The sequence below is a fragment of the Pectinophora gossypiella genome, chromosome Z (genome assembly GCF_024362695.1).
Source record: "Pectinophora gossypiella chromosome Z, ilPecGoss1.1, whole genome shotgun sequence".
NCBI classification, from domain to species: Eukaryota; Metazoa; Arthropoda; class Insecta; order Lepidoptera; family Gelechiidae; genus Pectinophora; species Pectinophora gossypiella.
This window is the reverse complement of record NC_065433.1, coordinates 1,354,052-1,381,422: the sequence shown is the minus strand read 5'-3', so window position 1 is coordinate 1,381,422 and position 27,371 is coordinate 1,354,052. Positions and strand designations below refer to the sequence as shown.

At 39.7% G+C, this 27,371-nt stretch overlaps 1 protein-coding gene across 1 annotated transcript; it reads right to left on the bottom strand.

Moving 5' to 3' along the window:
* Positions 1-27,371, bottom strand: LOC126380197 (uncharacterized). Its single transcript, XM_050029455.1, is given in 9 exon segments — positions 1-137; positions 2,694-2,918; positions 3,387-3,551; positions 4,538-4,663; positions 7,690-7,817; positions 18,004-18,139; positions 23,054-23,206; positions 26,714-26,794; positions 27,293-27,371. Coding segments are annotated over 9 exon segments (1,215 nt in total). The 3' UTR covers positions 1-15.

Sequence of the window (27,371 nt, the reverse complement as noted above, 5' to 3'; positions counted from 1 at the left end):
GTCGGATCAAGTGGATTATACTAAATTATTGGTGCAAGGTTGTTGGATGTAGTTGAGGCAGAACCCGCGGTTGTCCACGTCCACTGGGGCTTCCACGCTGTCTGTGTGGAACCACAGGCGGAAAGGTTTCACTGTACCTATAAATAAAAAATCTAAAGTGAAGAAATCAGTTCGATAAAGCAGATAGACCACGTGGCATAGAAAGTAACTCTAATTGGCAGTTAACTTTTCATGCTTTAACCGCTGAAATATATGGATGTACTCTAAAGGTGGTATTAATAAACTAATCTCAGCTTCGAGACTGCCCTCAAGATCATGCCAATGTGACAGTTCCTAAATATAAATAGGGACGTGAGCATAGTCTTGACAGCAGTCTCAGCTAAGATTAGTTTATTAATGCCACCCTAAGATCCAAAGTAGTATAAATTAATAAGTTAGTTCATTCTTAATACTACTAAATGTGTGTATACCTTACCTTATAAGTATAACGACCTCCGTGGTCCAGTGGTTGAGCGTTGGGCTTACGATCCGGAGGTCCCGGGTTCGATTCCCGGTGGGGACATATCACAAAAATTACTTTGTGGTCCCTAGTTTTGTTAGGACATTACTGGCTGATCACCAGGCCGTCAGAAAGTAAGATTATTCGTGCTTCGTAATACACCTTAAGCTGTTGGTCCCGGTTATAACTTACTGATGTAAGTGAGTAGTCGTTACATGAGCCATGTCAGGGGCCTTTGGCGGCTCAGTAAGAACCTGACAACAGGGTTGATGAGGTTGGTAATTCACCTCACAACCCACACCATAGAAGAATTTATAAATACAAATACTTACCTTTATATAGTTCCTACTTAATATCTAGGTTCTCATTGTAGGCCTAAGTCGCCAGGATGTTGGCAACACCAACTAGAATATTAGTTTTATATTTCTTAGTGTGGTAACAAGTTTTGTAATGTCTCTTCCTGTGCATCGTTTTATAACTGCCCTGGCGTTTTATTACCAAAATCTCAAGCAAGTGCCTCCCTCAAGAATCTACACTTTGGGGAGTGTTAACTTTTTTTTTGACGTGACTTATTATAGATTTGCCGCAGATGGCATTAACTACTTGGCCGGACAAATGGGGAGCGCTGAAGGCTCTCACCCGATACAACATTTATGGAGTGTTAACGAAAGAAAGAAAGAAAGAAAGAAAGAAAGAAAGAAAGAAAGAAAGAAAGAAAGAAAGAAAGAAAGAAAGAAAGAAAGAAAGAAAGAAAGAAAGAAAGAAAGAAAGAAAGAAAGAAAGAAAGAAAGAAAGAAAGAAAGAAAGAAAGAAAGAAAGAAAGAAAGAAAGAAAGAAAGAAAGAAAGAAAATATTTATTCGGCATACTTAACACTTATTAACAAAAAAATAATAATAATTATACATAGTGCCAAAACGGCTTCAGCTCAGCAAATGTCACGGCCTAGCTGTAGCAAGACTATGACGCTGATTTTCAGCTGCAGCCGGTTGGGGAATCAAAAAACAGTAAAACAAAAAGAACTGGGCTCTAAAGTCTAATCACATAATTACGTACCTAAACGACGGCCTCCTTGGTCGTCTTACATTTTGTTTTTTAAATATACTTGTCATATTCAAGGCTGTATGGTCGTCAAATCTTTGCCTGCCTTAAGGCGAATTTAAACACCAACAACAACAGTACGTTCTATTGTTTTTTAAAGTCAGTTTCGTTCAATATTAAAATCAGCTTATAATGTTTTGCTTTGTCGATCTTTTCATACGTATGCACTCTAAGACACGTTCAACCTTGAGTAGTTTTTTCCCGAAAATCAGCCCTTAAAGGGATAAAAAGGGGGAGGTAGAAAACAAGCCGCGCTCGGTAACCAAAGTCCTCGCGGACTGAGTCGTGGGCGTGTATAAGACACTTTGAATAAAGTTGCAAAAGAGCGAGTGTGGTAAGCCTTCAAACGGACACAATCGGATTGAAAATTGTGCATTGAAAATCTTCAGGTTTTCTTACAATACGAAAAGCTTAAATGCAGAAGGTTTTAGACTGTCTGTAGAGCTATTTTAACATTGTACTTTGCTTTGAGTACAGTCCAACGCGTGAAGGAAAATACATTGGAAATTCCATGTCAAATTCAAAAATATCTTTATTCAGTAGGTTACGCTTTCAATCGTATTTTTTACATAACGAACGTCTCATCCGCCTAAAACTACTGCACTAAAACTTCTCATAACCTGTGTAGGCGAGGAAAAGAAGCTGCAAGAAAAACTTCGGCACAGGGCTCTAGACGCACTAAAAAAACAATATACAATATTTTAATATTGTTATACAATTTAGTCCCAGACTGTTAATCCCTTGCATTCACATCGTCTAAACAATCACTAACTGTATAATAACCATTTTTGTACTTATACAAAAACCTCTTTGAATGGTCTCTGTAACATTTTACCTTACCTACCATTTATCGACATCCTAGACTTATTGTATGATTTGCAATCAGTCTGTAATGTCCTAACCAAACTACAGATCACAAAGTGTTTTTTTTTATGATATATCCCTACAGGGATTCAAACCCGGGACCTCCAGATCGTGACCCTAATACTCAATCCTTGAACCACGGAGGTTGTTCACTGTACACTACCTCTCTGATCCTCTCAGACCTCTGCGGACAGGATTGCAGATTCCAGTTTATATGTGTAATATACTCACTAAGCACAGTCGAAGGCGTCATAGACAAATCAGCTGAGAAAGTTCCGCCGCAGATGCGATCGGTGCACAGCGCCTGCGCTGGTTGCAAACGGCCAACGTTGGCGGCACATGGGACCAACAGCCAATCATTTGCGCAATTGTTTGGGCCAGCTCCAGATCCAATCATCGAGTTCACAGGATTATTGCTGTTCCCACTTATGGTGAAAGATCGAGTACGGTTGTTTACTGGAAAAACAATTATAATGGTTACAAATTAAACTAAGATAAAAAATTGCCCATAAAATAAGCACTTAAATGGGTGAATATCAAAATGTGCCAAGTTTGGTGGCGAACTTTTATATTATGTTTTCGTGAAAAATTGGGTTCCGACATGAAAAAGGATAGTTCTAGCTACGAGGTAACTTGGCACATTTGATATTCACCCAAATAGTTCATTGGTACAGCAAAGTCAGTGCCGGGGATCGAACCGGAACTCCACGCTTGAGAGGCAAGCCGGTACACCACTGACACAGAGGCTTCAAGATTTGACAAGGCTCTTTTGGCAGGTAGCCATAACCAAAACTAACGGTGTATCCTTTGAACACAATATGATTTTCAACTGTGCTTAAGAATGGAGAATGTATGGAGATGGTGCACACCAGCACCTTTCTGTCAATGTCATCCAAGTGACACAAGATCCTCGTTGAGTTTTACCTGTATCTGGACAAGAAGTGTACTGGATCCCGCAGAAGTTTCTCTCCATCCTAATGCAGATGCCATAGTCCTGATTGCTGAGCTGCAGGCCTGACGCTGGGTCGTAGTTGAAGGATTTCAGCTGCCCAGACACCCCCGTATAGTACTGCAGACAACCTTCCTCTGCTGAAGTAGAAAGACAAATGGTTCTTTCGTATTTGGACACAAAACGTCAAACCACAATGCACAGGATAAGGCATTTTCAAAAATTTATTCTGTTAACACCCCAGGAGTTGTAAGAAGAGTTTCTGGCTAATTTCTTCTTTCCCGTTAATTCCCATTCCCGTGGGAATCCTTTTGTATGAAAAATCTAAACCGCTTAAGTTAGACGCTTGAAATTTGGCATGCAGGTAAAGGTAGTTTACTAAGGAGTAAACTTAAAGCTTAGTTATGTTGCAACAGGATATTGCAAAATACCCACGGGAAGGGGAGTTAGCGGGAAAAACATTTGTTTTCAATCTAGCATGTATGTAGGAAAGTGAGAATTGTATGTAAGGATAATGAATGGGAATTTGATTGTTTATGGTATGAAAGGAGAATGGTTAATGAATGGGGCGTAAGGCAGTTTTAAAAAGTAAAAAAAGGGAGTCTTTGGTGCGATGTCGGTCGGGTGAGATGATTATGGTTTTAATATAAGGTGTGTGTGTATAAAAAGGAGTAATTACATATAAAAAATATCCGAGTTATTTCATTATCCCAAATGCATGCATACTTTAGTAAATATAAAATTTGGTTATGGCTGTATAGTGAAAAATGGGAGTTAGCGGGAAAAAAATGTTGTATGATAAAATCTACACTGCATAAGTTAGATGCTTTCCAAATTCCGTTCCCTATCCGGTATATTATTTTATTATTGAAAAGTTTCCTCGTTTTAACGACTGCACAGTAACAATATGAAATGCCATAATGATACCACGATAATAATTATTATTGAAGACTAAGATCACTCTCAAGATTTGTCATTGGCGCATCGCTAGCCAGAAGAAAAAAAAAGTTAGATGCTTGAAATTTGATACACACAAAGATCTCTCTTTTATAACACGCCACGCGGACGAAGTCGCGGGCAAAAGCTAGTGTTTTATATGAGTATGAATTTAACTATAAGTACTCACCTTTGTAAATGGTGCTGCAGGGTATCTGAGTGACCTTCACTTTCCACATTCGCTCATAAGCCGCGCCGCTTGTAACAAAGGTCAGTTTCACAGGATTCGTTGTACCGATTCCGGCGTCGATGTACACTGTAAAAAAAAAACAACCGGCCAAGTGCGAGTCAGAATCGCGTACGATGGGTTCTGTAGTTTTTTTGGCGTGACTTATTGTAGATTTGCCGCAGATGGCATTAACTACTTGGACGGACAAATGGGGAGCGCTGAAGGCTCTTCTGTACTATTGAGTAGGTCTAGGTATACAACAGTACTTACACAAATTTCATATTGCTTGGTTGCAATTATTGATGTCGATCAAAAAAAGCATAAAAATTGCGTTTGTTGTATGGGAGCCCCCTTAGATATTAGCGGCAAATCTACAATAAGTCACGTCAAAAAAAGGACAGACAGACAGCGTTGTCTTAGTAATAGGGTCCCGTTATTACCCTTTGAGTACGGAACCCTTAAAACAAACTAGGCCCATCAAACTGTTTTTTTTTTTTTCACCTTCCTCACAGTGTGATGCAATATCGCATTGATCGGCGATATTAGGGTTAGACCTTCTTTTTTTGACGTGACTTATTGGGCCTGAGGGGTAAATGCAAATGGGGAGGGCTCTTTCTTACTCGGTACAAAATTTAAGACAACAGACCTGAGGGTGCCGAGTTGGACGCGAACCTCGGCTCAGGGTGTCGTTTGAAATTATTTATCGACGCTAGTGAAACGAAAGCGAAAATCGCACAATGAGGGATATCGTCGACCACGCCAGCGGGGTTTAGACAAAGTTCAAGAAGAAACTCGGTACAGGGCTCTAGAATTCATTAAAAAAAAGGTTTTTTTTTGACGTGACTTATTGTAGATTTGCCGCAGATGGCATTAACTACTTGGCCGGATTGGGAGCGCTGAGGGCTTTCACCCGGTACAAAATTTGAGACACCAGGCCTGAGGGTGCCCAGTTGGGCGCGAACCTTGGCTCAGGGTGTCGTCTGAGAGGAAAAATATTTGAAAGAATTAATCTACCCTAGTGGGTCGATAGCGATAAGCGCTGAATGAGGGAAATCGTCGACCACGCCGGCGGGGTCGGTATCGGGGTCCTGAAGTGTTTGGTGTCGCGAGCTGATTGGCTGCCTCTATGGCTAGAGTAATAGGGTCGTCGGGATTGTCATATTACGTCTTTCGGACGCCGATACTTTTCAGTACCGTCCCTAGTAAAAAATGCCACCCAGCTTTCCAAAAGTCCAGGGTTCCATAGCCTCGAGATATGGAACCGATATACCAGTAACAATAACTTCATAATTCATTTTCTGTGTAGAAAACCATGTACAAGTATAAATCAAAGCTTCAATAAATTAATACCTAATTATGATCGACATACGAGTATCGCATTTTCATTTGAGGGATAATATTTTTGGTATTTAATTCATTCTCCACCTGTCTGGTATCGTAAATAGTAAATATAACAATGGAAGTATTGTATTTCGCCCATGCGATAGAACCACCGCGGTTGTTTTTTTTGTACGAATTCATTTTATTAACCCTCAACGCAAAAACGACGGGATGTTATAAGTTTGACGTGTCTGTGTGTGTGTGTGTGTGTTAATGTGTATTATGTCTGTCTGTGGTATCATAGCTCCCAAACGGATGAACCGATTTCAATGCGGTTTTTTTTGTTTTACAATAATTAGAGGACAAATGCATTGAATTGTTTTCATGCCCCACTAAATTTGTCCTTTTTAGGGTTCCGTAGCCTAATGGCAAAAAACGGAACCCTTATGGATTCGTCATGTCCGTCTGTCCGTCCGTCCGTATGTCACAGCCACTTTTCTCCGAAACTATAATAGCTATACTGTTGAAACTTGATAAATATGTGTATTCTGTGAAAAAAAGCGGCCAAGTGCGAGTCGGACTCGCCCATGAAGGGTTCCGTAACAGTAAGTAACATAATATAAAAGTTATTTTTTAGTTCGTAGTAACTTTTGATGTTTTAACTATGAAAGTAAATTACGGTTTACGATTTATGATGTATTAAAAAAAACTACTTACTAGATCTGGTTCAAACCAATTTTCGTTGGTAGTTTGCATGCTAATCTACATCATATATATTTTTTAGTTTTATCCTCCTCTTATTTTAGAAGTTACAGGGGGGGGGACACATTTTACCACTTTGGAAGTGTCTCTCGCGCAAACTATTCGGTTTAGAAAAAACATGATATTAATAACCTCGATACCATTTTGGATGACCTATCCATAGATACCCCACGCGTATGGCTCTGATGAAAAAAATTTTTTTGAGTTTCAGTTCTATGTATGGGGACCCCCAAAATTTATTGTTTTTTTTCTATCATTGCGTAAAAATCTTAATGCGGTTCACAGAATACTACACATATTTATCAAGTTTCAACAGTATACTTATTATAGTTTCGGAGAAAAGTAGCTGTGACATACGGACGGACGGACGGACAGACGGATGGACGGACAGACATGACGAATCTATAAGGGTTCCGTTTTTTGCCATTAGGCTACGGAACCCTAAAAACGGTCATCATTTATACATAAAAACAAAGATGAAAGAAATATCCAAGAAATTAGAACGTTACACGAAAAGAAATCTGTACAGCGCCATCTATATTGATTTTGATGAACGTACCCTGGAAAGTCTCTTTTTAGTAGTGGGTAATCCGCAGTGCATGCCTTGTTTAGTCTAAAGATCCGCTCCCCATTTGTCCGGCCAAGTAGTTAATATCATCATCATCAGCCCATTAACGTCCCCACTGCTGGGGCACGGGCCTTCCCTATGGATGGATAGGGAGATCGGGCCTTAAACCACCACGCGGGCCCAGTGCGGATTGATGGTTATTAACGACTGCTAATGCAGCCGGGACCAACGGCTTAACGTGCCTTCCGAAGCACGGAGGAGCTCGAGATGAAAACTTTTTTTTTGTGGTCACCCATCCTATGACCGGCCTTTGCGAAAGTTGCTTAACTTTAACAATCGCAGACCGAGCGCGTTTACCGCTGCGCCACCGAGCTCCTAACGTCAAACAAAGTTTGTCCATTCCCGTTACTAATATTAGCCTATTGCCTCAAATGGCTTTTACATATAGTTCGGACAATCTTACTATGGTTTCCTTGGTTGACACCGCAGATGGCTGGCACAGGGTTGCCTCCGGACACGATAAACTGGTCTTGGTTGCACACATGGTTCATGTGTTCCGGCCCCGCTATTGTGAACCTGTCGAAATCCAACCTGGGAAATAAAATAGTAGATAAATAACATAATAAACCTATAAAAGTGAAAGGTACGACGCCCACTCCTGGGCCCCTATTCCACTCCGACCAACTAAACGGATCAACTAGTTGTTCCGATAGGAACTCAGTATGTGCAATTCTTCCCACCGATCCACTACTCAAAAGTAAATCATATTAAACCACTTTGCATTTCTATAGAATTCCGAACTGAACAACTAACTCTTTTCCTTAATAATTAAGTTCATCTCGAAATACAATTCACAAACGTGTGTTTTATTTAATTTCATTACACTATTGGCCTGAAATCAAAAATAACGGAAATATAAAAAACCTCCTCAATTAAAAAACGAGATTTCGAATACTAGCTATAACCATGTGGACACCCATTAATCTGCGCCGACACCGATCTTACTAGAAATGAACCATGGTAACTAATAGAACATTCTTTCTGACATAGGTACTTCATACGACATCATCATCTTACTAGAAAACAAATACGACAATCATTTTTAGCAGAAAGTTGAGCCGTGCGGAAGAAAAATAGTTGTACAGTTTCTAGTTGATCCGTTTAGTTGGTCGGAGTGGAATAACTGTGCTGGGCATAGGCCTCCCCCAAAGATCTCCCGATCGGTCCTGCGCTGCCCGCATCCAGCGGCTTCCCGCGACTATCTCCAGATCGTCGGTCCTACCCACTGAGCGTCGTCCGACACGTGGTTGCCATTCGAGAACCTTTCCGCCCCAGCGGCCATCGGTTCTCCTCGCTATGTGTCCTGCCCACTGCCATTTCAGCTTGGCAATTCTCCGAGCTATGTCGGTGACTTTAGTTGTCCTGCGGATCTCCTCATTTCTGATTCGATCGAGCAGGGAAATACCGAGCATAAACAACAGAAACAGTCTTCTAAACAATCTTCAAAAAAAAAATCATTCCAAAATGTTCCCAAAGTGGGAATGATCCTGTCTGCCTAAGGGCTAGGTAATAAAGTTCCCTTTACATAACTTTTGCACTTTTTTATTGCTCATGACCGGACCTGACAGTAGACTCGTTGTTCAAAGCGACATGTTAACTTACAGCTAACATGAAACATTGTACGAAACTTTTTATTTCGACAGACTGCACAAACAGAGCGATGGAAAGGATTTTATTGAAATCCTACTTTTGCGCGAATCCGTGTCGCGTAACCGGGCACCCGGCAAAATTACCCGGCATGCGCTAATTCCACAGATCATAGAAACAAATATGACGGATGATATGGCATCAGCTGTAAATTACACGACTCCGCATGTCTGTAACTTTGCATGTGCAGAGTGTAGCTTGGAAGTTGTCCATAATAAATAAATAAATAAATGTCTCCTGTCAACCCACGTCGGTATGCTCGTGGTCCATTGGTTGAGCGTTAGGCTTACGATTCGGAGGTCCCAGGTTCGAATCCCGGTGGGGACATATTACAAAAATCACTTTGTGATCCCTAGTTTGGTTAGGACATTACAAGCTGGTCACCTGATTGTCCGAAAATAAGGTGATCGGTGCTTCGAAAGGCACGTTAAGCCGTTGGTCCCGGGTGCTATTTACTGATGTAAGTACGTAGTCTTCGTTACATGAGTCATGTGAGGGGCCTTTGGCGGCTCAATAGTTACCCTGACTCCAGGGTTGATGAGGTATAACGCACACGATAGGAGAAGAGATTATTGTTGTCTTCTTGAAAATGCTTGTGAGTAATATTATTTTTGTCTCATCTCAGTACCTAATTCGAGGGTCGAGATCATCATCAGTCCATTAACGTCCCCACTGCTGGGGCTCGGGCCTTCCTTATGGATGGATACGGATCGCGCCTTAAACCACCACGCGAGACCAGTGCGGATCGGTGGTTATTAACAACTGCTAATGCAGCCGGGACCAACGGCTTAACGTGCCTTCCGAATCACGGAGGAGCTCGAGATGAAAACTTTTTTTGTGGTCACCCATCCTGTGACCGGCCTTTGCGAAAGTTGCTTAACTTCAACAATCGCAGACCGAGCGCGTTTAACGCTGCGCCACCGAGCTCCTCAGCGCGAGGGTCGAGATATAAATCCTTATTTTACAATCGTGTGGGTAGACAAACTGATGATCGATACCACTCCACCGTCCTTAGTATCAGGGTTATTATTGAATCGTCAGAATATTATAATCCACCCTTACCGGATCCTGAAAAAGTGCCAGATCCCCCGATTTTATCCAACTCAAATTTGGCAGATGTTTATTATTCATTGTTTTGCACTGTGACCACACCACACCCCGGACACTTCATACAAAACACCTCGTTTTACACAGACACTACAAATTGACGTTATCGTACACGCGCAACTGTGAATATTACGTCTGCTGCCATACAATTGAAAACAAAACGCATTGTTTAAATTAAACATACGTAACACGCCCATGTGTAACTGTGGAACTGAAGAAGGCTCACAGATCATTATACTCTTTAACCCTTTCACGGACATTGACCATGGGTCATTGATGGTTCATTATTCATTATAAATATTATGACACCTTGGAATCGGAACGTCATTAGACGTTCTGTCCTTGAAAGTGTTAATTGCAGTTTACGACCTATCTCATTATATGGTTTTCATATAATATATTATTGTGTAAGTACTTATCAGTTCAAAAAGTACAGTCAAGCTTTACGGATTGTATTTCGTCGGTTTAGTACAGAGGTTCTTAACTGGTGGTCCGCGGAACCCTATGTGGTCCGCGAATTTATCATTGATAACTTCGCAGATTAATATACATGACAATGAGTGCCGTAAAAAAAACCACAACATTATTATCAAAAGTCATAAATAAGTTAAATGGAAAATAGAAAACGGATTTTGGCACCTTCAGATCTGTCTTTATTTAGTAAACAGAATTTCATAATTTATCTTTGACCTAAGAAACTACCAATTGATTGTCTTGATGCAAAGGGATTTTTATTTTTGACTTGTTTTGTATTAAATTGTCTCCTGCAATAGCATTCATGATTTAACCTTTATTGTAGATTTGCCGCAGATGGCATTAACTACTTGGCCGGACAAATGGGGAGCGCTGAAGGCTCTCACCCGGTACAATGTTTAAGACAACAGGCCTGAGGGTGTCCACTTGGGCGCGGACCTCGGCTCAGGGCGTCGTCTGAGAGGAAAAATATTTGAAAATTAATTGATCCTAGTGGGTCGATAGGGATAAGCGCTGATTGACGGAAATTGTCGACCACGCCGGCGGAGTCGGTATCGGGGTTCTGAAGTGTTTGGTGTCGCAGCTGATTGGCTGCCTCTATAAAGCATTATTCAACCGGAAACAATGTACTTATATAGCATTCATTACTCAACTGCACATTTTCTTTTTACCCGACTGCGGCAAAGCAAAAAAGGTTATGTGTTTGACTTCTAACTTAAATAAATTCCTAAATAAAAAGTTTACTTAAAAATAACCATAAACAGGAAGTTCCTATGCGAATCAAACTTTTACGTGTAATAGGAATATCTATGCCTATTGAAACAATTTATTCGTCGACAAAAGCTGCTATTTGATATTTGATGAAATTGCGAATTTACTTTCACTATACCGTTGCAGAGACTCGAACCTTATACCCTGAAGTACGATTTAGTCGCTTCACGTTTTCACGGGTTGCTCTTACGTTACGCGTCAAAGGCGACACTAAATTGGACTCAGTTTCGTGAAAGGCGGTTTTGTTTGAATAGCGATATCAATTTATTTAATAAATTGTAACATTGTTACTCAGTTATTGTTAATTGGATCATAATTTCCAAGGTATATTAATATAAAGTCTCGTTTCTAATAGACAATATGCGTACAGTCATGAGCTATATCATGTACCCACTTTAGAACCCTGTCGCACTATCATATTTGACATTTTAATACGACTTATTGTTTAATTTGTCAAAAAAGTTAATGTGACATGGTTTCAAAGTGTACTCGCGACCGTACAGAGTATTCCGAAAACTATTTGTACAACATGCTGCCTGTAATAAAAGTAAATTCTGTAAATTTTGTTTTGAACATTTTATGCAAAATATATTTTCTTACCTTTAAGTGACCTAACGACCTCCATTTACTGGCTGAGCGTTGGGCTCACGATCCGGAGGTCTAGGGTTCGATTCCCAGTGGGCACATATTACAAAAATTACTTTGTGGTCCCTAGTTTGGTTAGGACATTACAGGCTGATCACCTGATTGTCCGAAAGCAAGATGATCCGTGCTTCGGAAGGCACGTTGGTCCCGGTTACTACTTACTGATGTAAGTTGTCGATACATGAGCAATGTCAGGGGCTCAATAGTAGCCCTAGGGGTTGATGAGGTTGGTACTCCGTCTCACAACCCACACGATAGAAGAAGTGAACTGTATTTTAATACTTACATAATATTTTTAAGCGAACTCCACTCCCACAGACAAATCGAGGAATTTGTTTTGTAGGTTTTTTATTGCAACAATATTTTTTGTGTCTATGAAAAAAGAAGCATTTTACTTCTACTTTCATCATCATCAATTTAAGAGCCACGCTCTTGTCGGTGTAGCATTTTCTATTCCAGTCTATCAAAGGCCAATTCCTACTACTACTTCTACTTTACATACATAAAATCACGCCTATTTCCCATCGGGGTAAGCAGAGACGATGGAATTCCATTTGCTTTAATCTTGACACACTTGTTTCAGCAGCTGGTTCAGAGTAGATCGTACTGGTTATTTTCTAAGAACATCTCTAATTTGCTTCTATGCTGTTCTGGGAGCATATAAAAAACATAGAACACGTTCAGCTGCTTCTCTTCCCGGGCATGTCGTAAAAACCGACAGAGGGATTGTGTCCTCTAACATGATGGACTAATGTTATGGGCGATAGGCTGATCCCTTATCACCATAAGGTTCATCATATCCATCTTTGGACTTCGTATCAACAGTGGCTGCAAGTTGTCTTTGATTACTTGTGGCTCTGCCCACCCCATTAGGGATTACGGGCGTGAGTTTATGTATGTATGTATGTACATCTCTAGTTTGTACGTACGAGCCTACACCATTATTGTTTCGATCAAGAATTATTATTACAAAATGATTATTTATTAAGTACTTACATATTGTATTAGGGGGCGAAAATATTGCCATTAACCGGCAACAAATCCTAAAAACCACGTGATTTCAATTATCTATGAACTAAACATGAATTCAAACCCGGTCTACCGAAATCCGTGTCAATGATTCGAACTCGTAAAATCGATTTGAATGGTCCCGATCCCGATTTTGAGGTTGTCATGTAGTATACAGGGTGTTAGTGACATCGCAACGAAAACTTTGAGGGATGATTCAGACCATAATTCTGAGTTGATATGAAGTGCAATTTTCCGTCGCAAAAGTATGGAACGGAAAATACTTTAAATAAGCTCTAAAATTTTCATGACTTCTCCGACAGGAAATTTCACTTGATATCGACTCAGAATCATGGTCTGAATCATCCCCTTCAGTATTCGTTACAGTGTCACTAACACCCATACCTACTTGTATGGCTACTGTATGTACTTGTATGGGGTGTAAGTGACATCGTAAAGAATACTGAGAGGGATGATTCAGCTGATTATTCTGAGTTAATATCAAGTGGGATTTTCCATCGCAAAAGTATAGAATTAAAAATAATTAAAAAAAACTAAAAAAATTAACATGAATTTTGCGACGGAAAATTCCACTTGATAATAACTCAGAATCATGGTCTGAATCATCCCTCTGAGTATTCGTTACGATGTCACTAACACCCTGTATAGTCTGTTATTACAACCTGATTGCAGTTTTAGAAGGTACTGGATAGGTAGTAAATATGTCATCATCATCATCACCAGCCCATTAACGTCCCCACTGCTGGGGCACGGGCCTTCCCTATGGATGGATAGGGAGATCGGGCCTTAAACCATCACGCGGGCCCAGTACGAATTGGTGGTTATTAACGACTGCTAATGCAACCGGGACCAACGGCTTAACGTGCCTTCCGAAGCACGGAGGAGCTCGAGATGAAAACTTTTTTTTTGTGGTCACCCATCCTATGACCGGCCTTTGCGAAAGTTGCTTAACTTCAACAATCGTAGACCGAGCGCGTTTACCGCTGCGCCACCGAGCTCTTCATTATTATTGCGTATAGCAGACAAAAAATAAATATCCTGCGTGGATCATATATCCAGCTAAAGCTCCCCTAACCAAGTCTCTGCCGCATCCGTCACACAATGCAGCTCGGCTATGCCACCTGGGAACCGGTGTAGAAGGCACTCGTTCACTATGTGAGGGAGATGATGATGACGATTTATGAATTTTACATACATACATAAACTCACGCCCGTAATCCCTAATGGGGTGGGCAGAGCCACAAGTAATCAAAGACAACTTGCAGCCACTGTTGATACGAAGTCCAAAGCTGGATATGATGAACCTTATGGTGATAAGGGATCAGCCTATCGCCCATAACATTAGTCCATCATGTTAGAGGACACAATCTCTCTGTCGGTTTTTACGACATGCCCGGGAAGACAAGCAGCTGAACGTGTTCTATGTTTTTTATTTGCTCCCAGAACAGCATAGAAGCATGAATTTTAATCAAGAAAAACGTAATAATAAGTCCAAGTCCTACATTTTATCACGTTTTTCTATGACGTCATAGTGTGTTTTTTCATACAAATCAAATAGTAAATTTGTTTTGACGTTTAGAAAAAAGTAACTGATTTGACTAGTTGGAAAGTAGCCTATTGTAAAATGTTATGCAATCTGTAATGAGGCCGCGACCTGGGGTGAGGTGATCCATTGCGTCGCAGAATTTAAAATGTCAGGGGTCAAATCTTGCATCCTTTGCTCGCAGTTTGTGACGTGGTGCGTGGGGTCTGCAATGGGATGGGAAAGGGGGCCAGTAACTCAGTTTACCAGGAATCATGAATTCCGAGAGCTTCTTGTAAAACTGGATTTATGGGCGGAGTCTGGTGTGCTAGTTACGGAGTAGGCGGTGGGCGTTCTAGGAGCGTGAGCGCAGTCGCGGGGTACCAGGCCTTGCACATTGATTTCCTATGACGCACGGGCTTAAAATAGCCTGGATCTAGGCCATTGCGGCCCGGGATAGCACCTGTAACGCTCCGAACTACGTAGTGACGCATTTCTACCTCTGTACTCGTATTGCGTAATATTAACGCGATAACATAGCATCACGCATGCATTCCCAAAAGGGTAGGCAGAGGTTTAAAGTATACAGGGTGTTAGTGACATCGTAACGAAAACTCTGAGGGATGATTCAGACCGTGATTCTATGTTGATATCAACTTGAATTTTCCATACCAAAAGTTTGGAACTGAAAATAATTTAATAAAACACAAAAATTCCACTTGATATCAACTCAGAATCATGGTCTGACCCATCCCCCTCAGTATTCGTTACGGTGTCAACAACACCCATATGTACATTACTTGCATGGCTACTTGTATGTACTTGTATGGGGTGTATCGTGATCGCAATTCAGAATTTGCCTTTCAACTGTTTTAAGACAGTAGTTAAACAAAAACTTTACAAAAAAGGTTATTATAAAGTTAGTGATTATTTAGAAGTTATGAATGCATGGGATTAACTGTCTGAGAACTGATATTAGGCAGCTAAATGACTCCATTGTAAACCAATATTTTATGTTTATTTTTATTTTTTTAAAGAACGTCTAGGGCCCTGTGCCGAGGATTTTCTTGCAGCTTCTTTTCCCCGGCTATACAGGTTGTGAGAAGCTGCAGTAGTTTTAGGCGGATGAGACGTTCGTTATGTAAAAATTGACGATTCAAAGTGTAACTATGTTACCTACTGAATAAAGATATTTTTGAATTTGAATTTGTAAGTGACATCGTAATGAATACTGAGAGGGATGATTCAGTTCATTATTCTCAAGAGCAAACCCATCAAAGGTAAAAAAATGTGTCCGGTAAATAGCAATATGCTAGAAACCCTGGAACAGGGGACTTAAATAGCTGGCGATGAGTGAGTGTAAGGTTATACAGGGTGTTAGTGACATTTTATAAATAAATAAAATAATAAATAAAATGTTTATTTTCTTTAAAAGGTTTCATAATCTTTGACAGGATACCGATGTCTCCCTTTAAGCATAATAATAGCTTGTGTTGGGAGGCACCGCACATTTTACGTACATATGTTTTCATAAATATATTGACTTGCGACCGTCAATATATTTATTTCTTTAAACAGCTCCCTCAAAGAGTCCTGACGACGCAGATTATAAATAGTGTCGTCTGTACGTTGTTTTATAGTTTTCAGAGAAGCAAGCTGATTGACTGAAGTTTCTAAAAATGGCAAAAGATCACGGAGGCAGTCGCTACTGCTGGGGCACGGGCCTTCCCTATGGATGGATAGGGAGATCGGGCCTTAAACCATCACGCGGGCCCAGTGCGGATTGGTGGTTATTAACGACTGCTAATGCAGCCGGGACCAACGGCTTAACGAGCCTTCCGAAGCACGGAGGAGCTCGAGATAAAAACTTTTTTTTTGTAGTCACCCATCCTATGACCGGCCTTTGCGAAAGTTGCTTAACTTCAACAATCGCAGACCGAGCGCGTTTTTCGCTGCGCCACCGAGCTCCTCAATTTGAATATTAAGGATTATATTAAAGAAACGGTATAGATTTGGGTATAGCATTTGGTTAAAAGAGAGTAGGTTACTTATATTTAAAAAATAAATAAAAAATATCTGTTTACAGTAGGTATATGGTACCTATGTATTAAATCCCATACAAACTTTCAACCTCCATTTAAATCTCTTCATTCCTTTTTTCGCAATAAAAGGTAGCCTATGTCCTTTCTCGGGGTCTAAAGAAGACATTGTCTGTGGCAAATTTCTTTAAAATCGGTTGAGAGGTTTAAGCGGGAAAGCGTAACAGACAGACAGACAGAGACACTTTCGCATTTATAATATTAGAAGGGATTGGTGCATATTTAACTAGTATTTACATTATTGCTTAGGTACTTAAGATACATTGTTATATTGCGAAACATAAAGTTAAAAAAACATAAATAATTTAGTGTTAAGTTCGAAGTATTACTTGTCCCTTGACTCGCATGCATAGTATCTTATATCTGACCCAGATGTGTTGACAGAAGCCGTTCGTTTGTTATTACTTATTAGCACGGCCTCCGCGATCGAGTGGTTGAGCGTTGGGCTCACGATCCGGAGGTCCCGGGTTCGAATCCCGGTGGGGACATATCAAAAAATCACTTTGTGATCCCTAATTTGGTTAGGACATTACAGGCTGATCACCTGATTATCTGAAAGTACGTTAATCCGAAGCCACGTTAAGCCGTTGGTCCCGGTTACTACTTACTGATGTAAATACGTAAGTACGTACATGTTACATAAGTCATGTCAGGGGCCTTTGGCGGCTCAATAGTAACCCTGGTACAGGGTTGATGAGGTTGGTAATCCACCTCACAACCCACACCATAGAAGAAGACTTATTAGCAGTCACAGAGTTTTTATTATAGAGAGATGCCGCGAGAGCATAATTATTATTAATTATTTGAATTTGAATTTGATAGCCGGCGGAACCAGAATATGCACAAAACGAGCATTTGTATGAGGGAACTCATTGCTTGTTTGGTATGGCGCATGCGTGTTGTGTCTTGGTGCGGCCGCTTCACACACCGACGTGAGTTAACAGGCGACATGTGTAGTCGTGCAATGAAGGATTTTGCTTTTTTTTATCCTAGCTGCTGGATAGATGGCGCTGAACTTTGTACGTTACTGCAAGGAACGGAACGTTGTAATGTTTGTGATTTTCTTTTTGAAATCATAAAACGAAACGTATTTTTCACAAAGATTATGTTTTGAAAATAAAATTAATTAACAAATAAGGAAGAAAGAAAACGGAGTCTCATGAGAATATACCGAAGAAGAAGAATGAGAATAAAAAAGGAAATCTTTAATTTACTGCTTAAATTAAAATTAAAGTTTTTTTCTATCCTTAGTATCTTGGCAATGGCCCAGTAACGTAGATAAGCGCCATCTAACGAGTTCTTGGGAACTATTTTTCTTTTAATTCTAAAAAAGAAAATCTCCCATTTAGTGCTCAGAGTCTCAAGGCATATCTGCCTTGTTTCTATGATCCGTGTTAGCAGTCTGCAACATCGTCAGGTTTACCTTATCTGACATACGTCAGGGTGTGACTTGATGACGGTCAGTTCACAGGAGCCAGTGCCGTCAAATGCTGACGGGTAGCCAGAGTTGACAAAGTAGGTCCCGTTCTCCGAAGTCGTACTCCCGCATGACGTCATAACTGCGAACAATAAACACACACATACACTAACCATGCTACACACATAATCATCATCAGCCCATTATCGTCCCTACTGCTGGGGCACGGGCCTTCCCTATGGATGGATAGGGAGATCGGGCCTTAAACCATCACGCGGGCCCAGTGCGGTTTGATGGTTATTAACGACTGCTAATGCAGCCGAGACCAACGGCTTAACGTGCCTTCCGAAGCACGGAGGAGCTCGAGATGAAAACTTTTTTTTGTGGTCACCCATCCTATGACCGGCCTTTGCGAAAGTTGCTTAACTTCAACAATCGCTGACCGAGCGCGTTTAACGCTAGTTTCCGACTAGTCAAATCAATTACTTTTTACTAAACGTCAAAACACTAAATTACTACGGGATTTGTATGAAAAAGCACACTGTGATGAAAAACTTGATAAAAATTCACACTTATTATTACCTTTTAATTTATATTTATTTACTGACTTCGTCCGCGTGGCGTGTTATAAAAGAGAGATTTTTTTTTGACGTGACTTATTGTAGATTTGCCGCAGATGGCATTAACTACTTGGCCGGACAAATGGGGAGCGCTGAAGGCTCTCACCCGGTAAAGAGATCTTTGTGTGTGTGGGAGTGCATATCAAATTTCAAGCATCTAACTTATGCAGTTTAGATTTTTTCATACAATTTTTTTTTCCCGCTAATTCCCATTTTTCAAAATACAGCCATAACTAAACTTTATATTTATTAAGGTATGCATGTATGCTAGATTGAAAACATCTATCTTGCGCGGTATCGATATTTCATACAAATGTTTTTTCCCGCTAACTCCCGTTTCCGTGGGAATTTTGCAATATTCTGTTACGACTAAGCTTTAAGTTTGCTATGGTACCTGCATGCCAAATTTCAAGCGTCTAATTTAAGTGGTTTAGATTTTTCATACAAAAGGATTTTCCCGCTAATTCCCGTTCCCGTGGGAATTCCGGGAATTCCTTTCTTAGTGCATCTCTACGGTACCTAAGCTACGTCCCTTCCAAATTTCAAGTGCCTACGTTTAGTCGTTTAGGCTGTGCGTTGATATGTCAGTCAGTCAGTTTCTCCTTTTATATATTTAGATATAATTCATAAATAAGCTAAATATAAAAAAGGAAATGTTTTTGTCAGTTTTAGATCTGTGTTTATTGAGTAATCACCATTTTATTATTTTATCTTTGACTAAGGGTACTACTCAATTGTCTTCTTCTTCTTAGCCAATTGAGTAGCTATAGGTACCGCGATCTAGAAAGCGCAAACTGTGTCTCACTCACTCTAACGCGTTATGCGACACATTGTATGGAGTTTCCTGGGTGTGAAAAATGCAAATAAGAAGTTATTTATACCAACATTGATAAACTCATTGAAGTTAGCAAGTGTCGGCTGCATTAAAACACTGCAACTGGATATCTGCAATGGAATTTCTAATATCGGACAAACGGATCACCTTACCTGCCAACTATTCTTAACTAAGAGTTTCTACGCTGAACTAGAAGCATTATAAAGTATAATAAACGTTTACGAGAGCAAGGGTTTAAATTTCTCTTTACGAGGTGTCTCATAAAACTGCAATCTAAGAAGGTCTCGACAACTTCTGTGACTACCTAATTTCAGCAGCTCTTGGAAATTGGTCCAAGTGTTCCTCACATAAACACAGGCTTCATATATACAGGGTGGCCCAGAAGTTCAAGTTCAAATGAAAAAAAAATAAATTAGAGGGGCTTATTGGCTACCAAAAACACCCCCATGTATTGTCAGCGATTATTTACGGTTTAGGAGATAATAATATGACCCATTTCGTACCTTTTTAAAGATGTGTTTTACTAGGTGAAAAACTAAAAACAGTCAAATCACAGATAAAAAAAGTTATTGGAAGTTAAAGTGAGAATTATAGGGCAGGCAGGGTTAACAAACTAAGATTTTTGAACAAGGGCTTACATGAGTCGGGTATACATTTTTTCCGTGCAAGCAATACCGTACTATCCTTTTTCGATACAATACATTAAAGACAATACTTCATAATTGTCGACGAATACTAAACTGATCACACATACAACGAAAGGTTCTCCGCATACCAATGTGGAAGTTACAAAGAGATAGTTGGCTATAGCACACGTAAACAGTCCAGTGTAACCACAAATTGGAGTGATTGTAACCATCCGGGGTACTTCATACAGATATAATACACTGGTGGCCATGAAAATGGCCGTTTTACTAGGTTTTTGTACGATAAAATTAATTGTCAACAAGTTAATTTTAAAACGAAGGAATAACCCGGGCGAATAGAATAGGCATCTATCTCTCTGGTATGTAATTTATTTATTTATTTAAAGGGATAGTAACAGCTTATCAATATAAGATTTAAAAATGGTAAAAAACATGTTGCAAGCCAATTACAATTATCCACGGTTTACATTTTGTATGATTGAAGAAACGTAGGTACGCATATGGGTCCTTAATCCGTTCGACGTGCTGTCTACTTAACTCTGTGGGGTTATTTTCTGATGTAAAATTTTTAGACGGTTGTTTTAGATTTCTGCTTAAAATTGACGTGTGTTCCATAAATTTTTGTCGATTACCCGTCCCTTTTTTTTCAGCGGATAAGAAAATGACAGCGACTTTCCGAACGGCGACCCTCGCTACGGCGAGTTTCTTTACGGCGAATGGCCTTATTTTCCCTCTACGTCGAGCGAGTTTTGATGTTATTGTACAGTTATGGTAAAAACTGTTTTGCCGTTTTCTTATACTTTTCAGTTCGTTGTTTTTATACAAGTAGTAGTGTTAGACCAATTCTTTTTATTTATGACTTGGTTTAAATAGACAAATACTTACAATTGATTTTCCTCTTATTATTTTCCTACTTACTTACCTTTTAAGTAACAAAATAATGAGTAAGTAAGAAATTAAAGATAGACCAATTTTTTTAATTAATGATTTGGTTTAAATAGACAAATACTTACAATTAATTTTCCTCTTATTATTTTCCTAGTTACTTACCTTTTAAGTAAAAAAATAATGAGTAAGTAAGAAATTAAAGATTTACGTTAAAATCCTTTTAAGTACGAGTAGGTACTACTGCTACCACTTGATATTTTGACTTTTTTCTTAAATTATTGTAACTTTCTTTAAAAATACTTGTATTCTATTAAAGGTACTAATTGGCCCCGATTCCTGCAGACACCTCCTAATTTTATTTTAAGTTATACCCGTCATTTTCTTATCCGCGAAAAGGAAAGGGACGGATGATTGTCAACAAGTTAATTTTAAAACGAATGAATAACCCGAGCAAATAGAATAGGCATCTCTCTGGTATGTAATTCATTCGACGTGCTGTCTACTTAACTCTGTGGGGTTATTGGCTGATGTAAAATTTTTAGACGGTTGTTTTAGATTTCTGCTTAAAATTGACGTGTGTTCCATAAATTTTATGCCTGTCGATTACCCGTCCCATCACAGGTATAACTTAAAATAAACTTAGATGGCGTCTGAAGGAATAAACACCATTAACTCTAAAAAACCTTTAGTCAAAACTTTGTTTTTACTTCTATCTGAGTATGGTAAAGCCGAAATAAAGGGTCTTGGCAGTGAGTACCTATTTAGAATGAGTTTTTATTTATTTTTTATTTTATTTTTTTAATAATAAATAAGTTTATTTCTCACTCACAATTACAGTAAAAACTTAACTTAGTACTACTCACAGTGTACATGTTTCTATTGTGAGAGAGACTGGTGTCCATACTAGACGGAATGCCTGTGTTACGGATCACCAGGCTCTCTTCCTCCCTATTTTCATAGTACATGGCAAGGCATTGTTATAGAAAACTGCCTGTCTGCTACGAGATAATCCCATATTTTGTATACGTACTTATCAAAATGGCATTTACCTATTCAAATTGCCAAAAAAATCAATACTTATAGTGGTATCTATAAATTATATACGTTCACTATTCGATTGAGGTTATTTCTTATAATCTATCAACACTCACAGTCTGCCACAAATAAATTCACTTGCCGCATTAAAACTGTTCGTGAAAATGAACTCGCTCACTCACTCACTCAAAAGTACGATGGTGTCACAACACTACGGGGATAGCGGATTGTTCGGTACACTGATAGCTATAATGAGAGCTTTTGATACGAAATCATCATCATCAACAGCCTATATACGTCCCACTGTTGGGCACAGGCCTCCCCTCAATCAACCAGAGGGGGTATGGAGCATACTCCACCACGCTGCTCCAATGCGGATTGGTGGAGGTGTTTTTACGGCTAATAGCCGGGACCAACGGCTTAACGTGCCCTCCGAAGCATGGAATTATCTTACTTTTTCGGACAATCAGGTGATTCAAGCCTGAAAAGTCCTTACCAAACAAAGGACAGTCTCACAAAGTGATTTCGACAATGTCCCCATCGGGAATCGAACCCGGACCTCCAGATCGTGAGCCTAACGCTCTAACCACTAGACCACGGAGGCTGTTACGAAATATTTTACTATAAACAATACTACATCGTAGATACTGTCACTGTAGACACTGTCACTGTAAGTACTGTCACTGTAGATATGGAAAATAATCGGACTTCATTTGTATAATATTGTATGAGTCATTGTCGTGACTGTTACTGTAAATACTGTCACTTTAGATACGGAAAGTAATCATTAACTTAATTTACTAAAGTAAAAAAATATGAAAAATTGTTTTCTTTTTTGCTTTTTTACAAGGTATTTTAATGTTCCAATTATTGTGAACATGACATATAGATAAAACATAAAATATAACATACCACTCATAGCGTCTGTTCATAAAGTGTTCCAAATTTAAATTTTTACAACCAAATTTTACCATTCTATCAATGAATAATTTATTCGTTTATATTGAAATTACAAAACGTAGTCGACTCACAGATGCAGCAAAGGCCGAAGCCGTTAGCGCAGTAACCGTTGGCGGAACCCCCGCGACCCGAGCACTCGCGCGCCGTCATGCAGGTCCCGTTGTCACCCGATGCGCCCGCGCACCCGCCATTCGGAAACGTCACCACCGTGAACAGCGACAGAACTGTAAGATAAATGTTTATTTTAGTGAACCCCGTCTGTGGTGTAGTAGACAGACCCCAGCCCAGGGCACACCCTGGACACTTCATACAAACAATCTCGTATTACACAGACACTACACATAGAAAACGTTCAGCTGCTTGTCTTCCCGGGCATGTCGTAAAAACCGACAGAGGGATTGTGTGCTCTAACATGATGGACTAATGTTATGGGCGATAGGCTGATCCCTTATCACCATAAAGTTCATCATATCCAGCTTACAACGTCGTATCAACAGTGGCTGCAAGTTGTCTTTGATTACTTGTGGCTCTGCCCACCCCATTAGGGATTACGGGCGTGAGTTTATGTATGTATGTACTACACATTGCCGTATGGTGGTGAGGTAAACCTAGCTCAGACGCTGGTGGGGAGCGGGGAGTCGCCATTGTATACATAGCATTATTAGGAGCGGTGAGGGCTCGCACCCAGTTACCCATTATCAAATTAGAAAAGGGCAAACTCGCCCCTGGGCCCAGTTTAAGACTGGGACGAGATGTCCCCTAAGTCGTCCTGTCCTGTTGTGCGCGAAATAATAAACGCGTCTTAAATCTTCTACCTTTAAGCACATATAAATATTCACACAGCTACCATACTCGCTTATAACGTTCGTTCGAACAAACACACCATCGCACCCACTCATACACACATACACTTAAACATCGACAAACACACACATCAATACATCTACACACACCTTCACATGCATAAATACACATGCATTTATTTATTATTAATTTACATACCTATCTCTATGATTATTTTCTACATTACGTATATTTTTTATTGTTATCCTTTTTACTTGTTCCACAAGGAAAACTATTGCGCCATTTCTAAATGTTATTTCTTTTACTTATAAGTTTCACTGGGTTCCCTAGTTTGGGAACCTCTGCTCATTTAATGTCATTTTTAGGTTTACGCACTGTGTCTTACGTTTTGATTTGTTATACACTGGCCTAAAAAAATGTACAAGTACCTACACTTTCGAATTAAAAAGTACTTACTCGAAAAATAAAAAACAAATACGATGTCACTAACACTCTACAATTTACAAAGAGTGCTGATATAATTATCTATAAAAATGTTTTTATTTTTTAAATGTCTAATGTCTACGACACGTCTGATAGAGCGAAGTGGAAGAGAAGTACGAAGAAGGCAGACTCCACCATCAGATGGGAATAATAAATGCTAAGGAGAGAGAGAATGTCTATAGTTTAGAAAAAAAACTTCAGAAGTGTAGTATGTACTTCACAGAAAATAAATATTTTGTATATGTAATAATGATGATGAGATAATAATGCAAGTGAAGTTCGCACTGGCTCCATATTAGTTTACACTTTGCACAAAGTTAGGACTCAAATTCGCTATGCACATCAAAGTAGGGCTTTGCAACAAGTCCTTGCAGAGGGGGTAATAGCCTGTGAAACCTTTAGTCGTAACGGACAGCTCTGTATAACTATTCCGACAATATTGAAGTACGTTTCTGTAATCCGTCGCATTGCGAGCTTCCCCTTTTAGATGCTTTTATTAAATCCTTACACTAAATTGTCCGTTTCTGAGAGCGAATAAAAACAAAAAAACGCTTACAGCAGCTTATTAAAACGGTCAGAGTCATTCTGTCGATTCTAACAACACTGCACGCCTGTATGGTAAAGGGGTAGGCAGAGATGTATAGTATATACCCTCTATTGCCAATCTATGTTTAAGTCCCGTGTAGGGTGAGTCTATCCCCTTTAAACGGGCACACATCCTGGAAACCACGTCATATGTATCAAATATATATTTTTTTTAATTTAGAGCCCGAACCGGGATTCGAATCCGCGACACTAAGATTTAAGTCACGCACCCAACAGGGCTATCAAACACATGATGGGCCAGTATAATTATGGGCGAGGTGCTAATCTTCTTTATAGGTACAGTCATGAGCAATATAATGTACCCACTTTAGGACTCTGTCGCACTAACATATTTGATATTTAGTGAGACTTACAGTTCAATTTGTCAAAAAAGTTAATGTGACATGGTACCAAAGTGTATACATATTAATGCTCGTGACCGTACATCTCAAGGTTACGGGCTACAGATTTTATCTTAGGTTTCTTGTGGTTTTACTGACCCTATTTCCCAATTCCGAGTATGGATTTGTTTAAGCCCGTACTAGGGCAGCGTGGAGTATGCTCCATACCCCCTCCGGTCGTCTGAGGGGAGGCCTGTGCCCAGCAGTGGGACTTTTGTACGCTATTTATATAAAGAGTGTTAGTGACGTCGTAACGAATGCTGAGGGGGATGATTCAGACCATAATTTTGAGTTGATATCAAGTAGAATTTCCTATCGGAAAATTCATGGCATTTTTGTATTTTTTTATGAATTTCAGTTCCGTACTTTTGCGACGGAAAATTCCACTTGATATCAACTCAGAATCATGGTCTGAATCATCCCTCGAAGTTTTCGTTACGATGTCACTAACACTCTGTATATGTACGTATGTCTAGTCAATACTTACATCTGCTTTCCTTCGTGACGGGCGACCAAAACCTGGGTTCTTGTCTGGTAGACTCTTGCGCCTGTCTGTAGGTCCGGTTCCATTTTGTAGCAGCCTCTCCCAAAATACCCTTTCTATCTATCGTGACTGACTCACACAACTTCCAAAGCGATAGTATGACGAAATAAATGTATGGACTGACCATGTTGACGCGTTTATATGAAGGGGACGTACGGTAGTTTATATATATAACGTGGATATGGAAGTAACACAATGGATGTGAAATTTCTCCTATTATCACGTCGACAATACCGCTTTGGTGATAATTTTTTCTATAGTAATTATTGTTCAGCGTTCGGAACGACGCTCACTTATAATATAAAATATCAAATCGGTTAATGAGTCGAATGGCTGAATGTTGAGCATGGCAGAAGAAGCATAAAAGTAGGATTAATGCCGTAGAAATGAGGTCTTTGCGTAGCATCTGCGGTGTGAAGTTGAGTGATAAAGTAAGAAACAGTGTGATAAGAGAGAGATGTAGTGAAAAAGACGAGATAGTGTTATTTGTTTATTATATATGGTCTTAAGGCCTAAAGTCCTTTTAAAATCCAAATCCCATTGTTTAACTATTGTGTCTGGAAATCCGGGCCTTACGAGGATATATATAATATCTGTTTCAAAATGTCCTATCTATACAGGGTGTTAGTGACATCGTAACGAAAACTTTGATGGATGATTCAGACCATGATTCTGAGTTGATATCAAGTGGAATTTTCCGTCGCAAAAATCATGTATTTTTTATATATATATATATATAAAAAAAAATACATGATTTTTGCGATGGTCTTTGATTCTTTTCTTAAAAATTAGGTAAGAGGAACTCTCCTGAACTACCCTCGGCAGCCTATTCCAGAGCATGGCTGTACGGACGGAAAATGAGTGAAAGCCAAAATTGGTATTGGTACTAGGTATCTCCAGCATCTTAGTGATACAGGGACGCCTAGAACGTGCTAGAACATTTGAAACAGAATTTCAATTAATGACAAGTCTTCTTTTTCTCCTTGGCGCGTAAACTACTTGGCCGGATTTTTTTTTGTTGACGTGACTTATTGCCGGACAAATGGGTGCGCTGAAGGCTCTCACCCGGTACAACGTTTAAGACAACACGCCTGAGGGTACCCAGCCTCGGCTCAGGGCGTCGTCTGAGAGGAAAAATATTTGAAAAATTTACTCGACCCTAGTGGGTCGATAGCGATTGCTGATTGAGGGAAATCGTCGACCACGCCGGCGGGGTCGGTATCAGGGTCCTGAAGTGTTCGGTGCCGTGAGCTACTTGGCCGGACAAATGCAGGAGCAATGAGACTTTCACCGGAATACGAAGTATAAAGTAATACAAGTTACAATACAAAAACTCTGCATCAATTTCGTTTGCATATGCGCACTGTCCACCCCGGTAGGAATTTGGAGGATGAAGTATATCCATTTGATTCGCAGGAGCCTGTTGCTCTGAATGTAATTAGTTACATAATTAACTGGGATCCCATTAGCACGCGTTAAACGATTCAACTCACTGAAACGAACTTTCAAACTTTCAAAGTGTGAACATTGCATTCGTATGAATATTTCAGTGTGAAATACATCAGAGGACAT